General features: G+C 37.5%; 3 protein-coding genes and 1 pseudogene across 3 annotated transcripts; all 4 read left to right on the forward strand.

Annotated features, from left to right (window-relative positions):
- The first annotated feature begins 1,045 nt into the window (after positions 1 to 1,045).
- Positions 1,046 to 1,670, forward strand: LOC137733501 (peptidyl-prolyl cis-trans isomerase FKBP42-like). Its single transcript, XM_068472646.1, has 3 exons — positions 1,046 to 1,219; positions 1,346 to 1,468; positions 1,560 to 1,670. The coding sequence occupies exons 1-3, from the start codon at positions 1,046 to 1,048 to the stop codon at positions 1,668 to 1,670; spliced, it is 408 nt and encodes a 135-aa protein (XP_068328747.1).
- Positions 1,671 to 7,887: 6,217 nt separating this feature from the next.
- On the forward strand, positions 7,888 to 9,495 carry LOC137733503 (disease resistance protein RGA2-like). The gene is made up of 3 exons (XM_068472647.1): positions 7,888 to 8,193; positions 8,498 to 9,274; positions 9,481 to 9,495. The coding sequence occupies exons 1-3, from the start codon at positions 7,888 to 7,890 to the stop codon at positions 9,493 to 9,495; spliced, it is 1,098 nt and encodes a 365-aa protein (XP_068328748.1).
- A 505-nt stretch (positions 9,496 to 10,000) lies between these two features.
- On the forward strand, positions 10,001 to 11,326 carry LOC137733504 (putative disease resistance protein RGA4). Its single transcript, XM_068472648.1, has 2 exons — positions 10,001 to 10,480; positions 10,601 to 11,326. Exons 1-2 carry the CDS (start codon positions 10,001 to 10,003, stop codon positions 11,324 to 11,326), a joined length of 1,206 nt encoding a protein of 401 aa, XP_068328749.1.
- Positions 11,327 to 21,735: 10,409 nt separating this feature from the next.
- LOC137733937 (peptidyl-prolyl cis-trans isomerase FKBP42-like) lies at positions 21,736 to 24,612 on the forward strand (annotated as a pseudogene).
- The last annotated feature ends 406 nt before the right edge of the window (positions 24,613 to 25,018 follow it).

The following is a 25,018-nucleotide window of genomic DNA, read 5'->3' on the forward strand; positions in this document are numbered from 1 at the left end:
ATGTTTTCTTACCCCTTTCTACTTAGTTTCTTCAAGAACAATTCATCATTAGGTCATTATCAAGCCGGAAACTTATTGATTTTATTTACGAATTGATAAGATTTTGGAAATAATATGTATATCGAGAAGGAATGCAATAGTTGGATACTATGACTACTGCTTCCAGTACACCGATTCATCATTCCTCCATGCTTTTTTATGTTGAGTAACTGAGAAATCCTGCGTTCCAAAACTCATGTAGTATAAGTGGGGATGGCAGCTATGTAGTCCCTGTATAATGTGCAGGGGAAAGAAGAAGATTGTTTTTCCCCTCTGTGCATGAGTGAACTATAATTCCTATAGGGTAGTACAATCCATGCGAGCCTTGTCAAATACCATCCAAGTATTCAAATTGATTCTGTAAGCGTCAAGTGGTTTCCTTTTTGGTAGTGCTTTGCCGTGTGCATTAGTTCAAAACCCAATAATTGTTATGTGTGCATGTTTATGTTAATATAGGAGTAAGACATGAATGAGCTCGTGACTTGCAAACAGACAAACACAACATCAACGTTCAGAGTTGTGGATGTACTATTCGTATAGGAGAATTAATTGTGCATGCATTAAAATTTATAAAAGGGATGCCTAAGAAGATACATGTAGAAAGGTCTTGCAGTGAATTTTTACTCTGGTTCTTTCAATCACTGAGTGGTTGGCATATGCGTGATAGTGCACTACAGGGCATGGACTGAAAGCACGGGACACAAGTTTGAAGGCACATGTGATGAACAACGACTACTTGAAATGATTTTAGGAAAATGTATTAGCCTTGCCGAGTAGTTTGTTACTTTTTATATTTATATATACAGAGTATATGCAAACGAGTTCTGGCATGTTCCTTGTTCAGTCTGCAATTAGTTTGTGATTTCTTTATTGCTTTTATTCTCCGTAATAACTTATCATTCCAGATGATTTGGGTCCATAAAAATTTAAGCATTATGTAGTGGTATAAATGCAATGGACTTCTTATCAGTAGTATATTTTTGTTACTGCAACAGAGAAAAAAGAAATGACTGGCTTGGCTATTGCGGTGTCCAGCATGAAGTCTGGAGAGCGTGCTCTGTTACATGTAGGGTGGGAGTTAGGGTATGGGAAAGAAGGGAGCTTTTATTTTCCGAATGTTCCACCATTGACAGATATATCATATGAAGTTGAGGTTATTGGATTTGACGAAACCAAAGAAGTAAGTTGCCCACTTGCCTTCAAATGTCTTCCCAAGTAGTTACCAATTGAAGTTTCAGAATCTCTTTTCCAGGGGTTTGCTCGGTAATATAGTAACATGTATATTTATGGGTTCTGCCTTTCATAGAGGAAAGCTCGTAGTGACATGACTGTGGAGGAAAGGATTGGAGCAGCAGATAGAAGAAAGATGGACGGAAATGCTTTATTTAAAGAGGAAAAACTAGAGGAGGCAATGCAACTGTATGAAATGGTTACGCACTTGTAATTCTTACATTTTTTATTTATGGCTGATGAGCATTTTTATATTTCCTTTCTGACATGATTCTGGCGGGTTTCCTTAGGCTATAGCATGTATGGGTGACGACTTCATGTTCCAGTTGTTTGGGAAGTACAGGGACATGGAATTGGCTGTTGAAAATCCATGCCACCTTAACATGGCAGCGTCTTTTTAAAGCTCAAGCGTTGTGTAGAAGTCATTGGACAATGCAGCATTGTAAGTATGCTGCTATCACAAGAAAGTCCTCTAATTTCACGTGTTCAGCGGTTGTGCTATTCATCATTAGATACTAGAAAGTTGGGTTTGTAGGCTTATTTGGGAGTATTACTGCATCCCAACAAGTTTGAATCTTCATTCACTTTGACCTGCTAGTTTGGATTGCCGTGGAAAATGAAAATGCTCTTAGTATGGACCAGCGAAAAGTTTGTAGGCTCACCGACACCAGTTCCTTTCAAACAGTAAGTGAGGGAACTCACTTGCGTAGAGGGATTGGTGCATGTTTATGGGGGATGTGGGATAATGTCCCTCACAAGTTCCAACATTTGGATGCCAGTAGTTTTAGCCGGGAACGAAGATACAGTGATCAAATTTAGTGGTCTAAACCGTTAGCAGTGGTAGGGTCAGGAATCTACAATGATGGGGTCAAAAAATCGATCATACTTTCATTTACGATTATCCACGATGTGTTCTCATATTTTGAAAACATTGTATCACAATAACATTAACAATAACATCAAATACATCATTTTCAATGTATACAATCAAACTATCATTTAATCATTCATCACTTGTCCTATTACGATGTGGATTATTCACAATATTCATTTCCAGAAAAGCTCTTTCAACAGAAGCAGTCACAATAGGTAAAATTTTTGTTAATTTTATTAGCAAGAGGGATACTGCCTATCCCTCTTTGTCTCCACCAACTTTTGTGCAAGACTACTAATTCCTTTCAACACAGAAATTTCATTCTGCAAACGCATGTCATGGATATAATTTTTAAGTTCATCTTCAAGTAGTGCGCGCTGTATTTGGATAAAATTGGACAAGATGAACTAACTAAACCACATAATATAAGTTTGATCATATTAACAACCATTGACTCAACCAAAACTACAAGCAAAAAATATAAAATATAAAAGAAAAAAACCTAAGGTGGTAGACCAAATGCAACTCAGAAAATGGAAGACACTACCTAAACGTCAACCCCCAGTAGCCAAGGACAAAGGAAAAGAGAAGCGGATTGAGATTGAAGAGGATGCCATCTCTCGGCTCTTCGGGATGGCTTCTCTGGAGGGTCGTATCTGTATGAAAGATCTTGATAATCTTCTAACGATTACATAGTTTTAGCAGTATTCAAACTTACACCAAGTCAATCTTACGTCTTATGAGATGAAGATACTTGGCAAAATAGTTGCATTATTATTATTTGTTTTTTTTTTTTTTTCAACCCTCATTTTTGAAACTAGAAATTGAAGGAGATCTAATTTTCTCAGATGTATAAATTTGTACTGAAGATACAAATAAAATTGGACTGGTTGCTTCTATTTGGAAGTGGTGGGTGTGGAAACGTCCAGCTGTGGGTGTACAAATGAGAACATGCGTTGGAAATCAAATTAAAGACACAACACAAGCTTCGGTAGAGCACTAGCTAATACTTTACTAGCTACTAGGGCACAAAAGTAGAGGAAAAGAAAAGGACAGGAACAAACGGCTATACTTTGTGAAAGACCCAGCTGGCATTAAAAATCAACTTTCAATTATTAAGGGCAGCGTAACATATTGACCATTATTAGGTCTTTGTTTTTATCATATACATTGAATGATGTGTGAGTGGCGAGGCATATAAAGACTAGAAGGAGGAGCCATCGCTAGCCAGGAATGCCAATGTCTACTAGTGATGGTTAGACAAAAGTTTATCTCATTTTCGCTTTGTTTATTGAGTATTCGATTGTGAATTTTTTGTCACCACTATAATATGTTAGATGATGTGTAAAAATTGTCAATTTGTTTCTTTGAAGTACTTCTTGTTTTTTTGTTGATGTGGATATTTTTCAGCAAACGCGGAAAACTCAAGAATCGGAATGGTTCTAGTTATTATTCCATATAAATAAGCATGTCATATTATATGAAATCATAAAAATATTAGATTGATGAGCCATTTAATATTACTATCTAGTGATATTTTTCTAGATTTGTAAGTGATAGTTATTAGGTTTGATTCTTGCTAAAAATCAATTTGAACCATATTATTAATAGTTTATTGTAAGACTTAGTTTACTCTCTCACTTTCTTAGTGTAAATAATATCAATCATTCAAATAATAATAATAATAATAATAATAATAATAATGGATTGAGGTTTGAAATTTCCTCATTCCAAATGGATCCCAATTTATGACTTTGTTTAGTCTATTAGCATTATATCATCAACATAAATCGACATTATGATATCTTATCATCCCTTTTACTTTTAGATCTCATTTGACAGTTCAGACTGTATTAACTATTTCAATCGGATATGATAATTTGTATATCAAATAATACTGATTAAATTAATCGAACGTTTGGTGTAGAATCGAACTAACCGATTATACATTAATGCATTTTATTTTATGAAAGACAATGTAAAAAATTGTAAATAAAATGAAAAAAAAGAAAGGAAAAAAATCGATAGAATAATTAATCTTCTACAAACAATTCGTCATCATTGATATTCTGCGCACAACCCAAAAAATTTATGGGTGTGGATTCATGGCAAATCGAAGTACCATGAAGGTGCGGAATCATGCGAAGACGGTGAGATCCACTCTAGATTTCGACGAAATGACGACTTGTAGGTTGTTGGGTTTCAAATCCTCTCAAGGAAATCGATTAATTGAATTTACATCGTGGTAGGTTGTTGTAACATCCCGTCCCGAAACTAACGAAACGTACATTTGAAATTACAATTTTACCCCTAATCTATTCGTTTACGCTTAGTGTTGTGTTGTGTGGGTTGTGGGACCACACACACTCATACATTCTCTTTTCTCCCGGGATTCCCTCCCTCTTTCCCTCACTCTTTGTCTTTCTCTGTCTCTTTCTCTCTCTCTCTCTCCCCGAGTTCCTCTCTTCTTCTTCCTCTACACACGGACACACACACAAACCTACTCAAATCTTCACCAATCGAGAAACCAAGACCACCCTCGTGCTCGTGAGGCTGAGAGGAGTCCAGTGGTGCCATTTCCAGGTAAGAACTTCGACGTTTTCACGTCGATATCGCCATGTCCGATTTGAGCACTGTTCATGCAAACATAATCTAGCTTGTTTTAGGAGATTCTAAGCTTGTAGTTGTGTTTGTGAGGTTCCCAGGAGCTTAGGAGTGTTTCGTTGGACGAGTTTGGACGTCGGGATCGTCCTGTTCAAAGTTGGCCGAACTTGGATCGTTGTTGCAGGTATGATCGTGTGATTTTTAGGCCTTAAAACTAGTCTAACGTGATTCTACTAGTCCTAAGCTTCATTTTGGTATAAAGATCGTGAAAAATGGTTGAAAAACGAAGGAGAAAACACGGTTGGAAAATTTCCCAGTTTTCCGGCGCCGGCGACGGCGCCGGAGTCTCGCCGGAGAAGAAAGGAGAATATTTCGTTAAGTTTAACGGAATATTCCTAACGGCAGTGGACGGCGTCAGTTAAGTTTAACGGAATATTCCGTCAGTTTAACGGAATATTCCTGACGGCGTCAGTTGACACCGTCAGTGTGCATGGCACGTGGCCGCGCGTGGGGGGCGCGTAGGGCCGTGCCTAGGACGGCGCGTGGGGGCGCGTGCATGGTCCAAAAATTATTCTAAAAATATGGGTGTGATCCTGAGGTTGTGTAGGTCACGTTGGTATATTCATTTGTCCAATTTGAGCAATGTATGAGAAGTTATTATGAGAAGTTGCTTAGGTGCTTTTAAATTAACGTTTTCGTAGCTTTTGCGCGTATAGGTGATACGTATCCCGAGGACGAGCGTACACACTCGAGGCAGGGGGGCTACGACCCTTCTAATTATCAGTGAGTGGGCTTTTGTTTTCCGTATATACCTATATACATATTAATTCCCAGAAATTAAATAGAAAAGGTTATTTGTTTTATGCCATGCATCATATGAATGTTGTTTACGCATCATCGCATGCATTAGTAGTGGCATACATATATATATATGTGTATTTGGTGTTGTGGACGCACAGGTAAGTGCCAGGTAAGCGGTATTCATGTGGTTATGCATTCCTGTTTATTATGCAATAGTAGTTTGAAATGCTTAGAGAGCTCATAATCTGCACCCCCGGTGTTAGTGCTCCCGCCCAGAGAGGGGCAGAGTCCTTCACGTGATGTTCACCCGCACCACATGCTCGCCTTGGATCCAAGTTAGGTGCAAGCCTTGTCGTGCAGACCACATTAGGTGGCTCCGACTCGTAGGTGACCCGCGATTATTCGCATAGTCTTCACGTGATCGTAGCACTAGAGCGTATATATTACACCCAGTCCTGTCGTACAGACCACGTTAGGTGGTTCCGACTCGTGTGCAGATTCAGATATTGAGTTGAGATTGGAGCTCTATCTGCAGCCGTACAGGTCACGTTAGGTGACTCCCGGCTGCCAGATTATATGTTATTGATGTGAATTATGCTTGAGCATTTACATTTATTATGAGATTCTGATGTGGCATATTCTCAAGCATGAATGGCATACTTTGGAGCATGATTGGCATACCTATACATACGTATATATGTTCATTTTCTGGGAAGTATACAGGTTTTACGGCGAGGGGTTAGAATGTATTTTGCTAAAGAGTTTTCAAAGAACTTTGTTTTTGCCCACTCACGCTTTTGTTTTTGCGCCCCTCCAGGTTCTAGTGGTCTAGAAGGTTCGGTGGTTTTTCCCAGAGGGCGTCCCGGCATTTCTGACAGACATTCACCATTGTAGGGTCACCTTCGGGTGTACATATGTCGTATCTTTTCCTTTTGGACTGTTGTAGACTTGCTCTGAATTGTGTCTCACATACACTAGTACCTTGTATGCTAGTTAGTTTTTAATTATTAGTACTTTTATATTACTATCTTAATAGCTTCCGCACGCGCACATGGCTACGTCACCTTCGTGTGACGGCCAGCATGCCCTGATCTTGGTCGGGGTGTGTCAGTTGTCACAACCGCAAAAATGAGCCAAGAAACTTGATCTTCCAACCCAAATTAATTTCACAGAATTTAAATTTTGTCCAACCCTAATTAATTTCACACAATTTTAATTTTGCGGTTCAAAACCTTAATTTTGAAAGGAACTGTAACTTCATCAAAATTTTTGAACGAAACAGAAAGAAGAAGAAGAAGAAGAAATCTTGATGAAGACGATAGCTGAACGACTGCAACGAGATTGACTCTTGTGCACGATGCGAGAGAGAGGGACGCTACAGGAGAGAGCGAGAGAATTTAGTAGGTGTATACCGTATAAAGATGTGAACCCATTTTAATTAATTCGGGTACTATTTAGTGTAAAATTAAACTAAACACTTGGGGTCCGAACTATTTATCTTGTCCGGTTCGCTATACGACTTGTCAAATGAAGCCTTAACGTATAATGTTGCTTCACTGGTAATCTTCTAACAATTGCATAGTTTTAGCATTATTCAAGCTTACATCAAAACAATAGCAGTATTCAAACTTACATCAAAATAATCTTTGTCTTTCATCTCATATACCTTATGAGATGAAGACACTTGATAAAATAGTTGCATTATTATTATTATTATTATTATTATTATTTCTTTTCTCAACCCTCATTTTTTTGAAAGTAAAAATTGAAGGAGCTCTAATTTTCTCATCTGAAAGAAGGCGTCAGAAAGTGCAACGTTAGGTGTATAAATTCGTACTGAAGATACAAATAAAATTGGACTGGTTGCTTCCATTTGGAAGTGCTGTGTGTGGACACGTCCAGCTGTGGGTTTACAAATAATGGCGGGTTATAATAGCGCGTGGGCCCAGGGAGTGGTGGGAGAGGGAACATGTGTTGGAAATCAAATTAAAAACACAACACAAAGCTTTAGCAGGGCACTAGCTAATACTTTGCTAGCTACCAGGGCACAAAAGTAGAGGAAATGAGCAGGACAGGAACCAACGGCTATAATTTGTGAATGGCCCAGCTGGTATTAAAATTCTACTTTCAATTATTAAGGCCAGCTATAACATATTGACCATGATTAGGTCTTTGTTTTTATTTTATACATTGAATGATGTGTGAGTGGCTGGATGAGAGATGGGCATATCAAGACTAGCAGGAGGAGCCATCTTTCACTGTGCAAAACTATATTCTTAGTTACAATCTTCTACTTTAATTCACTTCACCTGGGTTTTTGCTTGTCCCGAATACAAGAAATGGCAGAAGGAGTTCTCTTCAATATTGCAGAACGGATCATTGTAAGGCTTGGCAACCGTGCTTTCCAACAGATTGGATCGATTTGGGGTGTCCCAGATGAGCTCAACAAGCTCAAGGAGACAGTTGCCGGATTCCAAGCTGTTCTTCTTGACGCTGAGCAAAAGCAAGCCAACAACAATGAAGTCAAACTGTGGCTCCAAAGCGTAGAAGATGTAGTTTATGAAGCCGATGACGTGTTGGATGAGTTTAATACTCAAGTTCAGAGGAGACAAGTGATGCCTGGCAATACTAAGCTGTCAAATAAGGTATGCCTCTTTTTCTTTAGATCAAATCAACTTGCTTTCTGGCAAAAGATGAGTCATTAGATCAAAGATATTAAGGAGAGGATTCGAGACGTTCCATCTTGGAGAACATTTTTATAGTCACGTAAGCCCATTGATATTCACCTATTAGGAGTACAATAGGTCTCTCAATAACTCATAATTAGTTGCAATAAGTCTTTTCTATTATTGTTTTGAATGTTTCATATAACTTACCGTTACAAAACTCTATTAACTTATTAATACAATTCTATCAAAATAATGATTGTGTCTACTCAAACTCTTACAGGTGCGCCTTTTCTTTTCTAGCTCAAATCAACTTGTTTTTGGGTTAGAGATGAGTCATAAGATAAAAGATATTAACAAGAGGCTTAGTGAGGTTGCATCCCGTAGACCCAGTGACTTAAACAATAATCGTGAAGATACAAGATTTATATCGAGAGAGAGGGTCATTCACTCGTTTGTCCCTAAGGATAATATTATAGGGAGAGATGAAGATAAAATGACAATTATCCAACTTTTGTTGGATCCCATCTCAACTGAGAATGTGTCAACCATTTCCATAGTTGGAATTGGAGGATTGGGGAAAAGTGCCCTTGCCCAACTCATATTCAATGATGAGGTGATTCAAAAGCATTTTGAGTTGAAAATATGGATATGTGTCTCTAATATATTTGAGTTGGATATACTGGCTAAGAAAATCCTAAAAGTTGACAAGCTCGATAAGAAGCAGCGTGATATGGTGGACGAGCTTAACATGGATCAACTGCAAAATGATCTTAGAAAAAAAGTAAATGGGAAGAAATACCTACTTGTGTTGGATGATGTGTGGAATGAGGAACCACAGAAGTGGCTTAGCTTGATGGACTTGTTAAAAGGTGGTGGAGAAGGTAGTAGAATATTAATAACCACTCGTACTGAAATTGTTGCAATGGCATCACACACAACTAAACCGTACACCTTAAGGGGTTTGAATGAAGTGCAAAGTTGGTCTTTATTTAAGAAAATGGCCTTTAAAGATGGAAAAGAACCAGATAATTCAACAATTAAGGCAGTTGGGATGGAGGTTGCAAGAAAATGTCAGGGAGTTCCACTCGCTATAAGGACGATAGGTGGGATGTTGCGCACCAAACATCATGAAATAGAATGGTTTAATTTCAAAGAAAGGAAACTTTCAAAAATAAGTCAAAAAGAAGATGACATTTTACCAACACTTAAACTAAGTTATGATGTGCTCCCATCACATTTGAAGCATTGTTTTGCTTATTGTAGCTTGTTCCCACCTGATTATGATATCTCTGTACCAAGATTGATTAGACTTTGGGTGGCACAAGGGTTCATTGAGTCATGCGACGAAAACGAGTGTTTAGAGGATGTTGCGTTTGAATATTACAGGGAATTGTTGTGCAGATCGTTTTTTCAAGAAGAAAAAACAGATGAGTTTGGTATAATAAGAAGTTGTAAAATGCACGATCTCATGAATGAACTCGCAATCTTAGTGTCGAGGGCTGGAAGTGCCATAGTTGATCTAAACCGAAAGAATTTTCATGAAAATCTTCGTCATGTGTCTTTCAATTTTGATATTGATTTGTCGAAATGGGAAGTGCCAACATCCTTGCTAAAAGCAAGCAAGATACGAACCTTTCTTTTTCTTTGTCAACAAAGTTGGAATGATCACCAAAGTTCCTCACGTAATGCATTTGATACTACAATTGTTTCAAATTTTAAGTCATTACGGATGTTGAGTCTCAATGAATTAGGAATTACAACATTACCTAATTGTCTTAGAAAAATGAAACATTTGAGATATCTTGATCTTAGTGGGAATCTCATGGAGCGACTTCCAGATTGGATAGTTGAACTTTCGAATTTGGAAACACTAGATCTCTCTCAATGTTGGGAGCTTGTGGAATTGCCTAGAGACATTAAAAAAATGATCAACTTAAGGCATCTCATCTTGGAAGGCTGTACGGGGTTGAGTGGAATGCCACGTGGAATTGGTGAATTGAATGGTGTTCGTACATTGAATAGATTTGTTTTGAGCGAAAGCAATTGTTTGGGGAGGGGCGGTAGTGCTGGTCTTGCTGAGCTGGGGACCCTTAACGAATTAAGGGGAGACTTAGTCATTGGCAATTTGAGGCATGTGGTGTCAGAATCAAATGTTGGTACACCTCTCAAGGACAAACAGCATCTTTGTTCGTTGGATTTAAAGTGGACATATAGAGGAGATGGAAGCGCGGTTGATGAGGAGGATATTATAAAGTCAATGGAAGTATTGCAACCCCATTCTAATCTAAAGTAGTTGGAAGTGTTTCGTTATAAGGGTGTGAGGTTTGCGAGTTGGTTTTCTTCTCTCATAAATATTGTTAGTCTCAAATTGTATTTTTGTAAGAGATGCCAACGTCTTCCGCCCTTGGATCATTTGCCTTCCCTTAAGTCTCTTAAGCTTTTGTATTTGGAGAAGTTGGAGTACATATCAGAGAATGAGAGCAGTAATAGTATGAGTGATGAGATGATGAGGATCTCATTCTTTCCCTCCCTGGAGACACTCGAGCTACACAATTGCCCTGTTCTGAAGGGATGGTGGAGGGCCCACACTCATAACAGTGCTTCTTCTTCTTCATCAACGGAAAATCTGTCGTTGCCTTCTTTTCCTCGTCTTTCTACATTGGAGATCTATAATTGTCCTAATCTAACTTCCATGCCTCTGTATCCAAATGTGGTTGAAATAAAACTCTACAGGAGCAGCTGGAAGCTTGTTGATTCCTTGTTTGTTAGAGGAGCATCTGATATTACACATGATGTTGGTGTTGATGTTGATGTTTCTGCCTCTTCTTCTTCCCCTTATCTCTCCAAATTAACACATCTGACACTCGGTGGAATTGAGGATTTGGCATCACTGCCAGAAGAAATAAGCAATCTCACGTCACTCCAGCATCTTCAAAATAATAATTGCTCTAATTTGGCATCACTGCCAGAAGGGATTCGTGGACTCCCCCGTTTAAATAGATTGAAAATTCAGCGTTTCCCCGTGTTAAGCGAAAGATGCAAGACAGAAACAGGTGAGGACTGGTTTAAGATTGCTCACATCCAATCCATTGAAATTGATGAATCTTAAGGTGCGTTTTCTAACTTGTTTAAATTTACACTTTCCTAATTCAGTATAAGCTACGAATTATTAAAATGCCGATCTCGTCTCTTATTTTTATTCTTCATTCATCATCACCAGCATTTTATTTTTCTTTCCAGATGGCATACCATGTGGATCAATGATTTTGGTATGCATTCATTACCCACTAAATTCAATTTTTTTTTTTGGATTCAATATGTAAGGGCCATGTTGATTTTGGTATGCATTCATTACCTTTTGGATTCAATATGTAAGGGCCATGTTGATTGCTTGAAATGGTTGTATATGATTTTACTTTTGATCGTAGGGGTTTTAAGTACTATGTCCCCTCGTTGTATGTTTTTTCTTTAAATAATATAATATGGGCGTGAGGGTCTAGCCCCCCAGCTTCGACTGGGTTCCAGCCCTCATTAAATATTTCTTTTTAATATTTGTTGATGTATTGGAAGCAAAATCACCTTTGTCACATTATAACATACAAGTTGCATAATTATACACAAACAATGATAATAAAAAAAAATTACGTCTATTAATTGTCAATGCACTAAAGTAACCAAATATTCTAAGATCGAAGAAAGTCCAAAATCAACTTTGGATATGGCTCGGGACACAAAAATCTGCTCCAAAACCCGAAACTAATCACAAAAAACGCTACATTCTCAGTAAAGCAAATAAACTAATTATGTTTTGTTTAGTCAAAAGGAAATTCATGACAGCCATTACAAAAACAAAAATATTTGTTGTTTTTTCTGTGTCCCGTCTCTATAAACAACTCAGACAACTCCTAGTTAGTTTCTTTGTTTTCTTTTCCTTGATTTCCTGGCAATCAAATGGTCTCCCTACGTAAAAACAAATTCTTCAAACATACCGAATGTTTTCTAATAATTTTCTTTTCTTTCCTTTTATTCATCTACCCAATTGAACTGGTCTCTTAAGTTTTCTTAATCTGCAATCAAAATATATTGTTTTCTTAAGTTCTTTTCCATATTCTATCCCGCACATCTAAGTTCATTATTAACCCACACCAGTTCATACTTATAATATGTTATAGGTTTATTTTTAAAAAGCTGATGCTTGTATTGCGAAGAACTAAAAAGGGAAAAGTACGGACCTTGACATTCACATAGAAATCTTCCATGCAGTTCTTTGGCATCTACAAAAACAAACTTATTAACAGATCAGTCAAAGGAAAACTATTACAACCTCTGCAAAAACAAAATATAGCATGGTTGCGCTCATAAAAGCATTTGGATTCATCACAATTCGTGACTCGTTAAACATGATATCTCCTTTGACATTTTGGGAACTTGACAGCTTAGAACAATTGTTATAGATTGACATAAGCCTCCAAACTTCAAAAAAGAATTGAAACCTTAAGAGAGCAGAACCTGTTTTCATTCATATTTGTGCTGTTTCAATTAGCTTATCTCGCTATGACTTGATTCATTAGTTCTAAAGGAAGTTCTAATCACTACAAAAACAGCTTAATAACAGTTGATTATCTCTAAAACCAAGAGGGAAAACATAGAAATACTATCTGTAATTAATAATAAGAAAAATACCATGAATTTGTTTTTGGGAAGCTGCTTTTAGCTTAGTACCCTCGTCTGGCGAAAACATATCCTACAATGCAGCAAGAAATAGAGTAAAAGGAATAATAGTTGGTTTCCATTTAGAACCTCAAAACCCCACTTTAGTCTTTCTCTTGCCGGAGAAAACAGCATCTCCGGTGAAAGTGAATACGAACTTGGCATCCATTCCTCCATCATACTTAGAAGCAACCACATCCTGAAAGTAAGTCCCCTGACGAACTTCCCATCCATCCACTGACTCCGGAGTCTTGAACTTTACAATTATAAGTTTGCTCTTGCTACTCTTTCCTGCTCGTAATTGCGCCATTTTCTTCTTATAGTCCTACAATGCAAACAGTCAAAAGCTTCACATAAGCAATAAAATTCAAATCCAACATTGAACCAACCCTTGAACTTAAAAGACATCAAAACCGAAACAGATTACTAAATGTCAAAAAGGAGTATTTCAAGTATATGGCAATAAGGATCACACCTGAAATGCTTTGGTAAGATTGTAGACCCCTCTTTGATCAACCCTGTAGAGGTCTCCGCTAATAGTAGAGAGTGCAGCAGCACAATAGATAATCTTGTTACAGCTCTGTACTGTGGCGGACAGGGTAGCAGGATCACCCACATCTCCAGTCAATGGCAAGACAGATATGAAAAAAGAGAGGAAATGATAACACCCACCATTTAAAGGAGTAAAAGCACAAAAAATATCTTGCAAACCCTTGATTTATCGGTAAAGCACATCATAACCAAAGAATCAAGAAAATAATTTAAAACCAATTCTATATTTCTAATCAGAAGATGTGCAATTTTTTTTTTTATTCGTCTTCAATTTGTAGCACTTCATTCTCAATAATGAACAATTCACAAAATTCTAGAATTACTACATCAAAGGACAGACCGAATAGGAAAATGCATCATTCGTTATCCAAATTGAAACAACAATCCCACTAAAATTGACTACTCATAAGAATCTCATTCCACAAAGCTTCTTCAGTCCAGGCCTAAACAACTGCAAGCAAAAAAATCCCCAAGATACATACTTTCATCCAAATCATCCACCGCCATTAAGAAAACCACAACCTATATCTTCCTTCTGTTAAGATTAAAGCAAAATTTGAAACCCTAATCACTCCCAAACATGCTTTTGGAATATGAATAGAAAGGAAACTTGAAATTAGAGGATCATACAGAATTGGGATGGGGATTGGACTCGTGCTCGGAATCGACCTCTTCCTCTTGCTTTTCAGATTGATCACCAAATAGGTTCTGCATCACCCGGTGCCACTTCTCTGGATTCTCTGGCAGTCCACCGACCATCTTCTGCTGAATCCACCATATCGGTCGGTGTCACAGCGATGCTTTTACTTTACTCTTAAAATTCTGACTCATACTCATATGCACCGTATCCAGCTTAACCACTTCATTATCCTCCTCATCCTCTGTTACTAAATAAGTAGGGGCAGCTGCCTTTGTTTATGCCTCTGTTACTAAATAAGTAGGGGCAGCTTAACCACTTCATTATCCTCCTCATCCTCGCAAAGCCACACTTGAAATGTCTGAAGTTGAGGCTTGAGCTTAAGTTGTTCCGTGAGTGCATTAGCTTCTTTCCACTCATCTCAGCTTTCAATGTGGCACCTTCAACAGCCCAGATAGCATCATCCACCTACAAATATTGCAAAAGAAAAATGTTTTAGCTCCTAAATCCAAACTGCAAAAGAAATAACACAGAAAATTTAGTAAACAGAATGCAACTGAACTTGCACAGCTTGCTTCTCAAATTCATGAAATGTTGCTAGAATGTCGTAGCTGCATGGCAAATTCATCGGGTAATTTCTGTTGCCAATGATTTTCTATCAAATGAATTCATTTTGTGTTCAAATTCCAAGTAATTAATAATACGAAGGATACCATGAATTTTATTACCCAAATCTTGTAATTAATAATAAGAAAAATACCATGAATTTCATTTTGGAAAGCTGCTTTTAGCTTAGTAGCTCCATTTGAGAATGCAAATATGGCATACCGGTCAAGGGTTCGACCCAAAGGAAGTGAAAGCTTTTTTGATAGTTCAATACCCTCCTCTGGTGAAAACATATTCCCAGTCAATGGCAAGACAGATATGAAAAAGAGAGAAAATGAGAACAACCACCGTTTAAAGGAGTAAAAGCAGAGTTAACACAGAGAAAACAACAAAAAATATAGGTAAAGCACATCAGAATCAAACAGTCAAGAAAATAACCAATTCTATATTTCCAATCAGAGTTCTTCCAACTACAGAGTTTGCCTATAAAAACGATGTGAATCGGCCTGTGTTAAGAAAGGGGGAAGTAACCATTCGAAGTGGTTCATGGTAAGAGGACTAACAATAAGGGGGGAGCGCAGCGATCAAAGCTTAGGTTTAGGGCCCACTAGGTTTAAACGAAAGAAGAGATCTTTCTAGCGATTCAGTTCCTAGAGGGTTCCAAACCTAGCCTTCTCGAGATCGGCTTTATTATTCGGTTAGGAGTTCGGTAGCTCGTCGGAGGAATGCCACTACGAAGCTTCTTCTCCCTCTTCTTGCGGTCGAATGGGCAAACTTCGTAGCCGTAACCGGAATACTCCCTCCCGGGCAAGTGGATCAAAAGAGAAAAGAGGAATACGACTTGCTGGAATGCACCCACCAGTTTTCCAATGGTGGAAAGTTCTCTCGCCGCTTCCGCAGGCCTGGCACATCAGAACCAAACAGTCAAGAAAATAACCAATTCTATATTTCTAATCAGAAGATGTGCAATTTTTTTTATTCGCCTTCAATTTGTGGCACTTCATTCTTAATAAAGAACAGTTCACAAAATTCCAAATCTGCTACGACATCAAAGGACGGACCGAATAGGAAACGACATCATTCATTATCCAGATTGAAACAACAATCCCACTAAAATTGACTACGCATAAGTATCTCATAAGGCCTAAACAACTGCAAGCAAAAAACTCCCAAGATACATACTTTCATCCAAATCATCCACCGCAATGACAATACCACAACCTATATGTTGCTTCGGCTAAGATTAAAGCAAAAATTGAAACCCTAATCATTCACAAACATGCTTTTGGAATCAGAATAGAAAGGAAACTTGAAATTAGAGGATCATACAGAATTGGGCTGTGGATTGGGCTCGTGCTCGGAATCGCCCTCTTCCTCTTCCTCTTCAGATTGATCACCGAATAGGTTCTGCATCAAAACCCACTATCAAAAATCATACAAAAATCAATGCATTCACCGAAAAATCTCTAAAACCCACAAACCCCCAAAAAAAAAAAAAAAAAAAATCATACAAAACACTCACCGTGCTCAGATATAATAATTAAGATTAAGGGGTTTATATGAGCAAGAACACAAACAAACTTGGAGATGTCATACAATCCAAACCCACTTCCAATATTAGCCATAACGAAATGAGGCCGTATCAGCCCAGCCAGAACCTTCTCGATAACCTCCTTCACCGCAACCTATCAATTCCAACACAAAAATTGAGAAAATGTGCGAGTAAATTTGAGCTTGTGATTTTCTCCGAAACCAAACAGGGGCCTAGACAGATGCTGCGCGGGAAGACATTCTAAAGGCGATCAAATTTGCACCTCAAGACAGTGCTATTGCAAGAGAGTTACGTCTTAAGGCTTTTTTTTCTTTTTTTTTTTTTTTTGGTCGAAACATCTTAAGCTCTTGAATTGTATGATAAATGAGGAAATTCATGTATTGAACTTGCTAAGAAACAAGACTATGAATGTTCTTCTATAAAAAAAAAAAAAAAAAAAAGAAAAAGAAAGAAAAAGCAAGACTGAATTGTGAGCTTAATGCTATCTCCAACTAAAAAGGTTACGTATGGTTCCGTCTAGAATTATAAAGAAATTATTTTTTTAATGATTAGAATTATGTCATATTCATATATCATCTTCAATTGAAATGATTAAATATAGCTCATTACTAATTTATTGGTTTTAATTTTACTCTTTAAATTTATTTACTACTTATATCATGTGAAAATAAAGTTATCAGGACATAATTTTTTAGATAGATAGAATGTGAGAAATTGAATTAAAATGAGTCAAGATAGTAAAAATTCATGTTTTAAAAATGGGTCCTGATTTACAATCTACAAACATAATGTATTTCTAAGGGTTCCGAATCTTTTTCAATTAAAATACCCACATATGCGTGTTTTCCAAATCATGTATTCAAATTAAGTAAAATATGGCCAAATTTAGGCCATGTTTTTGTCTAAACAGAAAAGCATGATTTTCCTCGTGGGTTTTTGAGGTGCATGCGTCCACTTAGCTGTCAAGAAACCCAGAAAGGCGTTGATGCTGGGTTCCAAAATTGGGCTGCTCGGCAGGCCCAACATACCTAGCCTGATAGTCTTTTGGCTATCATTAGTTCTGGTGGGTCTCAATTTTTTTTGGCCCAACTCTCCATTGTAGTTGGGTTTTCTGGCATTTCATGCTAAAATTTTGACCTATGGCCTTATAACCATTTCCATTAGAGATGACCTGAAGGTTCACTCATTTAAGTCTCGAGAGTGATGTGAGACTATGATTTTTTTGGTCTATGACACGTGGAAAGGATAATCGGAATGTCCAAAGTCCATGGAGCGTAGGCCGGTAGGACAAGCTTAGGCCTAACAAAGATATTACTTGTCTCCATAAAGGAAATCCTAGTTAAGGTCAAATTAGAATATCTTAAGAATTAAGGCATCATGTGGCCTTGGAAATGATTGTGTGTTTAATTCCTCTGGGAGTAGAAGAAACATATTTGCCCCAAGATGTGTTTGACAAAATGCAGCAGAGAGAAATTGGCCAAAAATATAGGCCTAACCATTTACTTGATCCGCACCATTGAATGGAGATTCCTAAATCGGTTCCTGACTTTCTGCTTGTAGAAAATTGAGGAATGTTGCACCAGGGATGTGTTTACTTATGGACAAGAAGGTTTACTCTGCCTTATATCACTTCATTTTCCTGATTGGGGGTTCCTCAATAATTCTTTCCTGACTCAAAATGTTCAGACCTTCTTGTTGACTGGCACTTTTGGATGAGCAAGTTTGTGTTATGTGGATACTTTTGTAAGGATGATTGAGAAAGCACCGAAGTGGGAAATCACTCAAGTGGCACCTGGAATACTTCCAGCAGTTGGATTGGCTACAATTGCATTTTTCTTTGGGTAATACTTTTGTTGTTCCGCACGTTTTGAGCTCAAAACAGATATTTGTTGCAACAGTGGAGCTAATGGAGCTTGCTCACCATGAACAACAAAATGGACTTTTACTTTCTTCCAAGGATTTACAGGACAGTGGCATCCGTAAGTCTTTCGGATTCATTCAGTCCACCAATACCCAACTGATTCTAGCAGTTTTTAGTGCTCTGCAATTTTTTGGATATGTACAACACACAACAATTTCTGTTCATATATCGCTTTTTGACATACTGCATGGGGAAATCTGTCAGCACATGAAGATTTTGAACGCGTTAGGTTTAAGTTGGACAATAAGGATTGGGTGTAGGAGTTTTGAGACCCTCTTGTCCCACATTGGGAAACAATATTTTTTTCACTAGCCTTTATATAGGCTTATTCCTTCTCCTTAGTAATTAGAACTTGGACCATTTGGAAATGAATTGAAGGCTTGAACCTTATGGTTGTGTGGATTAGGCTTGAATATAATATAGCCTAAATACAATTAATATTAATTAATCAAGACAAGGGCCTTGGACCTTGGGGCCTTGGAATTTAAAATTAATCATATTCATTAATTTTAATTTTTGGATTAAGTTTTTAATTAATTTATTAATTAAAAACGTTTTGATTAAAAGACACAACTATTAGAAAGAGTTGTATACTTTCAAATACACTGAACAAGTATTTGAAAGGGTGTGAAGCAACCTATATATTTGCTTGAATATAATCAGATTCATTAATTTAAATTTTCTGATTAAGTTTTTAATTAATTTATTAATTAAAAACGTTTTGATTAAAAGACACAACTATTAGAAAGAGTTGTATACTTTCAAATACACTGAACAAATATTTGAAAGGGTGTGAAACAGCCTATATATTTGTAATCACAGTATCCAAGTGAGATATTCTTTTCTTCCGTACGAAATTTCCAGAGAGTAAGCACACAAAGCAAATTCACTAGAATTCTAGAATCCAGTGCGGGTTGTAGAATTAGGTAGTTGAATCCTGGTCAAGCAGACGTTGTAGAACCACAAGCACAATAATGGGACGAAAATGCTGTTCGAAGGACATAACTTTTACGCTAGCCTCTACCTTCTGTGATCAAGTTAGTATCATTGATATTCTTATATTAGTTTCTGTATTTATTGTATAATTTCATTCTGCACATCAAATATTTTTGGTTAATAAAATATTAGAATTTCAAGTTCTGTTTATTTCTGTTATTTTTGTTTATTTCTAAATTGTTCTCCAACACTGGGCAATCCGTTTTGATAATTTTGACACAATTGACATGCAGCAAACTGCACTACAGACTTCTAGATTTACTGATAGAGGTTCCATGATTTGTTCTACAATTTGGAACAATATTCTAACTCTGATGGCCAATGGTGTTTTCTCCGCTTTCATGAGTGGCTTGACTAAGGCAATTTCCACTTTTACTTTATCTAGACATACAATTGATACTATGACGTTAGTTTGTCTAGTTGTCTCCGATTGCAACACTTGTGCTATAAAGTTTGTACTTGCAATTATTGTATCTTCTACTATATATTTTCTGGAGTACATGTTTACAAACACAATTGGTAGCCAAATGCTTCATGGACGAAAAATGCAGCACGCTTCTCCGTGGTGTGATGGCTTTCCTGTTATTATATGGGAGGTCTTCTTGATAGCTGCGTGCTGGATTTTAACAATGGCAGAAGAAGACTTCAGTTGGAACATCTTTGAAGGGAAACTCCTATCTAGTTGAGATTGCCCAAGCTGGTGCAAAATAGGAAGTAATCTTTGAAACTATGCTGGCGGAAGAAAATGCAGCTATCCCAATTGCTGCAATAAGATAACAGTTTTTTGGTGCCTTGACTATTGATCTACATGTTGATTTCTCACTGCCTTTCACTAGTAACCTTGATCCTTGGCCTGTATGGGATCCGGGAGATGCTTTAACTACCGTTATAAAGTTAATGCTCTGTTTTGAGTTCCAAGAGAACCATTTCAAGGTGCACCCTCAATTCTTGGTTCTGCAGCTACACCCCGTAAATCCTGCAGTTCATCCTACTTGTCTACCACCACAGCCGCTGGCCACAGGAGTCGGATTCTTCACCCTAGATGCAGGCTTCACCCTTATCAGGTGCTCTCTGTCAAAAGGATTGAGGCCGATATATTCAATCTCCTTGCTGCCCTTAGCTTTCTCCTTTGGTTCAGAAATGATGAAGTTGGAGCATGAGGAAATTGTATTTTTGTTGTTGGGAGACCTTGAGTTCACAACCCACTCTCAAATGTCCCTTGTTGAGTTCTCAGATGGTGCTCAGGCTCGTGTTGTGCTTGAACCTAGAGAAACTAAAGGCTTTACTCTAATTAGGATCGTTACAAATTAAGGATGACTCAGGCAACGATATTTACTCAACATGAGAAGTTTATACAAAGGGCTGGTTTTTATTCAAGTATTCATTCTTACATAGAATACACACATATCTAAAGGCCTAGGAGGAACTTTCCCGAACCTCACCTAAAACTGTATGGAGACAAGAGAGATCATTCTCTTTTGTCCGTTACATAAGATAAGGAGGAATCACCTCTACATCACAATCAACAATACTTTACGTTGTACTCAAACTATTCTAGATAAGATTCTTTACTTTACAACACATCGAATGTTATTCTAGTGGTGACAACTTATTGTCTAACAACATGATGTTGGATAATTGGTGTTAGAACAGTAAAATTGTAAATTATTAGCTAATGGAAAAATACATGATCAGAAAGGTGAGAGGGTAAGAAAAGTATAAAATGCAAGAGAGTATTTTGAGTTGAGTGTTTAGACTGAGACTTTATTTCTAAGTATACATATTAATTAAAACATTTTTCATGGCAAAAAGAGTTGAGTGGGGACATCTGCCCCAATTTGGCATATGATGCCTCTGTTTATGTAGAAATGTGTTAAATGAATAGGCAGTTACCATAAATATGTTTCTTAATACTCAAACCATTTATTTATTTCATCTATTTAGATACATAATCAAATTACGATTCGAAATAACTTTTTATAAAAATTCTTTTAATAAAAATTATTATAAAAATATACAATTATACATTAAATGGTTTTAGGATAATAAATATCCCCGAGTTCAAAACAGCTAATCTTCTCTGTTAAGTAAAAGGACAGGTGTCACAAGGATAGTGTAGGAAGAGGGTGGGCAAAGGCATTCTGGGCACATCCAATCTTCTCTTCCCGTCTGTATCTCATCATACATGTCACTCCCGCTTTTTCCTTTTTCTATTTTCCGTCTTCTGTTTGTTTCCCGGGAAAATTCCAAGGAAAACGAAACCCTTCCTAATTTTTGGTTTGGAATTCGAACGCAATTGCATTAAATTTTGCGCCTTTGATTTGGGAATTTGCCGAATTTTGAGAAGACTCGTTAGGCTGAGCGGCAAAGTCCACCGCTTGGTATGTTTACTCATACTTTTGGCCTCAACTTACACTCATTCAAATCTTTCAGCCACACTTGGTTTCTGAGCAAATATATGTCAAATCTTCGACTCTTAGTACCTTTTTAGCTTCAAATATATGCCAAATTAACCTCATAAGTGGGTTTTCGAGTGATCGAGTTGGACTGAAGGAACACATGCAGATGTTTTCTTACCCTTTTCTACTTAGTTTCTTCAAGAACAATTCATCTTTAGGTCATTATCAAGCCGGAAACTTATTGTTTTTATTTACGAATTGATAAGATTTTGGAGATAATTTGTGTATCGAGAAGGAGTGCAATAGTTGGATACTATGACTACTGCTTCCAGTACACCGATTCATCATTCCTCCATCTTTTTTATGTTGAGTAACTCAGAAATCCTGTGTTCCAAAACTCGTGTAGTATAAGTGGGGATGGCAGCTATGTAGTCCCTGTATAATGTGCAGGGGAAGAAGATTGTCGTTCCCCTCTGTGTATGAGTGAATTATAATTCCTATAGGGTAGTACAATTCCTATAGGGTCGTTCCCATATATTATGGGGCACTATAATTCCTATAGGGTTGTACAATCCATGTGAGCCTTGGAAAGGGCCGTCACAGACTCACAATGTAGACTACTACTCATCTTTTCATCTTGTTTGTAGGTCACCATGGTGAAAATGAAACAGTAACTGAAGATGCTACCCTCGTTCGTGGAGAACCTTCTCAAGATGCTAATGGCCCTCCAAAAATTGATTCCAAGGCAGAAATCCTTCACCAGAAAGTTACAAAGCAAATCATTAAGGAAGGTCCTGGTCAAATACCATCCAAGTATTCAACATGCTTCTGTAAGTGTCAAGTGGTTTCCTTTTTGGCAGTGCTGTGCTGTGTGCATTAGTTGAAAACCCAATAATTGTTATGTGTGCATGTATATGTTAGCATAGGAGTAAGACATGAATGAGCAAGTGGCTTGCAAACAGACAAACACAACATCAACGTTCACAGAGTTGTGGATGTACCATTCGTATAGGAGAATTAATTGTGCATGCATTAAAATTTATAAAAGGGATGCTTAAGATACATGTAGAAAGGTCTTGCAGTGAATTTTTACTCTGGTTCTTTCAATCACTGAGTGGTTGGCATATGCGTGGGCATGGGCTGAAAGCATGGGACACAAGTTTGAAGGCACATGGGATGAATAACGACCACTTGAAATGATTTTAGGAAAAGGTATTAGCCTTGTCAAGTAGTCTGTTACTTTTGCTATATACAACATATATGCAAACAAGTTCTGTTCCTCGTTCAGTCTGCAATTAGTTTTGTCATTTCTTTATTGCTTTTATTCTCTGTAAGTACTTATCATTTCAGATGATTTGGGTCCATAAGCATTTAAGCATTACCTAGTGGTATTAAATGCAATGGACTTCTTATTAGTAGTATATTTTTGTTACTGCAACAGAGAGAAAAGAAATGACTGGCTTGGCTATTGGGGTGTCCAGCATGAAGTCTTGAGAGCGTGCGCTATTACATGTAGGCTGGGAGTTAGGGTATGGGAAAGAAGGGAGCTTTTCTTTTCTAAATGTTCCACCAGTGGCAGATATATCATATGAAGTTGAGCTTATTGGATTTGATGAAACCAAAGAAATAAGTTGCTCACTTGCTTTCAAATGTCTTCCCAACTAGTTACCAACAGAAGATTCAGAATCTCTCTACCAGGGATTTGCTTCGGTAATACAGTAACATGTATATTTATGGGTTCTGCCTTTCATAGGGGAAAGCTCGTAGTGACATGACTGTGGAGGAAAGGATTGGAGCAGCAGATAGAAGAAAGATGGATGGAAATGCTTTATTTAAAGAGACATGTCATTGACTGAGGAGGCAATGCACCAGTATGAAATGGTTACGCATCATGTTCCAGTTGTTTGGGAAGTACAGGGACATGTCATTGGCTGTTAAAAATCCATGCCACCTTAACATGGCAGCGTCTTTTATAAGGCTCAAGCGTTATGAAGAAGCCATTGGACAATGCAGTATTGTAAGTATCCTGCTATCACAAGAAAGTCATCAAATTTCATGTGTCCAGCGGTTGTGGTGTTCATCATTAGATACTAGAAAGTTGGGTTTGTAGGCTTATTTGGGAGTATAACTGCATCCCAACAAGTTTGAATCTTCATTCACTTTAACCTGCTATTTTGGATTGCCGTATAAAATAAAAATGCTCTTAGTATGGACCAGCGAAAAGTTTGTAGGCTCACGGGCACCATTCTTCATTCAATAATCGAATTTTAGTTCCTACGCGACTCATGATCTCTTTATTATGTTACTACCCACGCTTCATCCTGTTGTTCAAACTATATGGCTGTTGTAACTTAAACCTGTCAATGCAACTAATGTCTAATAATTGATTTTTCTGCGTCGTGTGGAGTCGGGTGATATTTACCTTTTTCATGAATACCCATAAATTGTCAATGCAACTAATATCTATTAATTGATTTTTCTGCTTCGCTTGGAGTCGGCAGATATTTAACTTTTCATGAATACCCTCAATTTGTCAATGCAACTGTGTTAACTGTAATGGATGAATGAATGCTCGCAGGTACTGGCAGAGGATGAAAATGACGTCAAGGCACTATTTAGGCGGGGAAAAGCCAAAACAGAGCTTGGGCAGATAGATGTTGCGCGGGAAGACTTTCTAAGGGCACGCAAATTTGCACCTCAATACAAAGCTATTGCAAGAGAGTTACGTTTGCTTGCTGAACACGACAAGGCTGTTTATCAGAAACAAAAAGAAATCTGCCAGGGAATTTTGGGACCAACCCCAGAACCTAAACCCAAACGGGATAATTGGTTGATCATCTTTTGGCACTGGTTGTTGTCATTGTTCTGTCGTCTTCTTAGGCGCGAAAGGCATAAAGATGAGGAGTCAAAGATCCTAAGCTTTTGAACAAATGTATGATAAATGAGGAAATTCGTGTATTGAACTTGCTAATAAACAAAACTGAATTGTGACCCTGAAGGTTCACTCATTTACGTATCGGGAGGGAGTTTAGTGTTAGAACCAATCAAATAACAATATTGCACAGTTTATATTGAAATATATATTGCAGGGTATAACTAACCAAATGTTTTTAGTTTGTTCCAAGATCCATCTTTGACACTTAATATATACCCGAATACATCTCAAGTCGAAGGCCCAAGATCTAAGATTTGGCCCAATTCCTTTCAAACAGTAAGTGAGGGTACTCAGTTATAAAGAGGGATTGGTGTATGTTTATGGGGGATGTGGGATAATGGTCCCCCACAAGTTCCAACATTTAGATGCCAATAGTTTTAGCCGGGAACGAACAAACAGTGATCAAATTTAGTGGTGTAAATTGTTAGCAGTGGCGGAGTCATAAATTTATAATGATGGGGTCAAAAAATTTAACATGCTTCCATTTACGATT

The sequence above is a fragment of the Pyrus communis genome, chromosome 5 (assembly GCF_963583255.1).
Source record: "Pyrus communis chromosome 5, drPyrComm1.1, whole genome shotgun sequence".
Lineage (NCBI taxonomy): Eukaryota > Viridiplantae > Streptophyta > Magnoliopsida > Rosales > Rosaceae > Pyrus > Pyrus communis.

Coding starts and splice junctions, on each gene's coding strand:
- LOC137733501 (XM_068472646.1), top strand. CDS start 1,046: ATGACTGGCTTGGCTATTGCGGTGTCCAGCATGAAGTCTGGAGAGCGT. Junction 1,220..1,345: donor GATTTGACGAAACCAAAGAA/GTAAGTTGCCCA, acceptor TGCCTTTCATAG/AGGAAAGCTCGTAGTGACAT. Junction 1,469..1,559: donor CAATGCAACTGTATGAAATG/GTTACGCACTTG, acceptor GGGTTTCCTTAG/GCTATAGCATGTATGGGTGA.
- LOC137733503 (XM_068472647.1), top strand. CDS start 7,888: ATGGCAGAAGGAGTTCTCTTCAATATTGCAGAACGGATCATTGTAAGG. Junction 8,194..8,497: donor ATACTAAGCTGTCAAATAAG/GTATGCCTCTTT, acceptor AAACTCTTACAG/GTGCGCCTTTTCTTTTCTAG.
- LOC137733504 (XM_068472648.1), top strand. CDS start 10,001: ATGAAACATTTGAGATATCTTGATCTTAGTGGGAATCTCATGGAGCGA. Junction 10,481..10,600: donor ATATTATAAAGTCAATGGAA/GTATTGCAACCC, acceptor TATTTTTGTAAG/AGATGCCAACGTCTTCCGCC.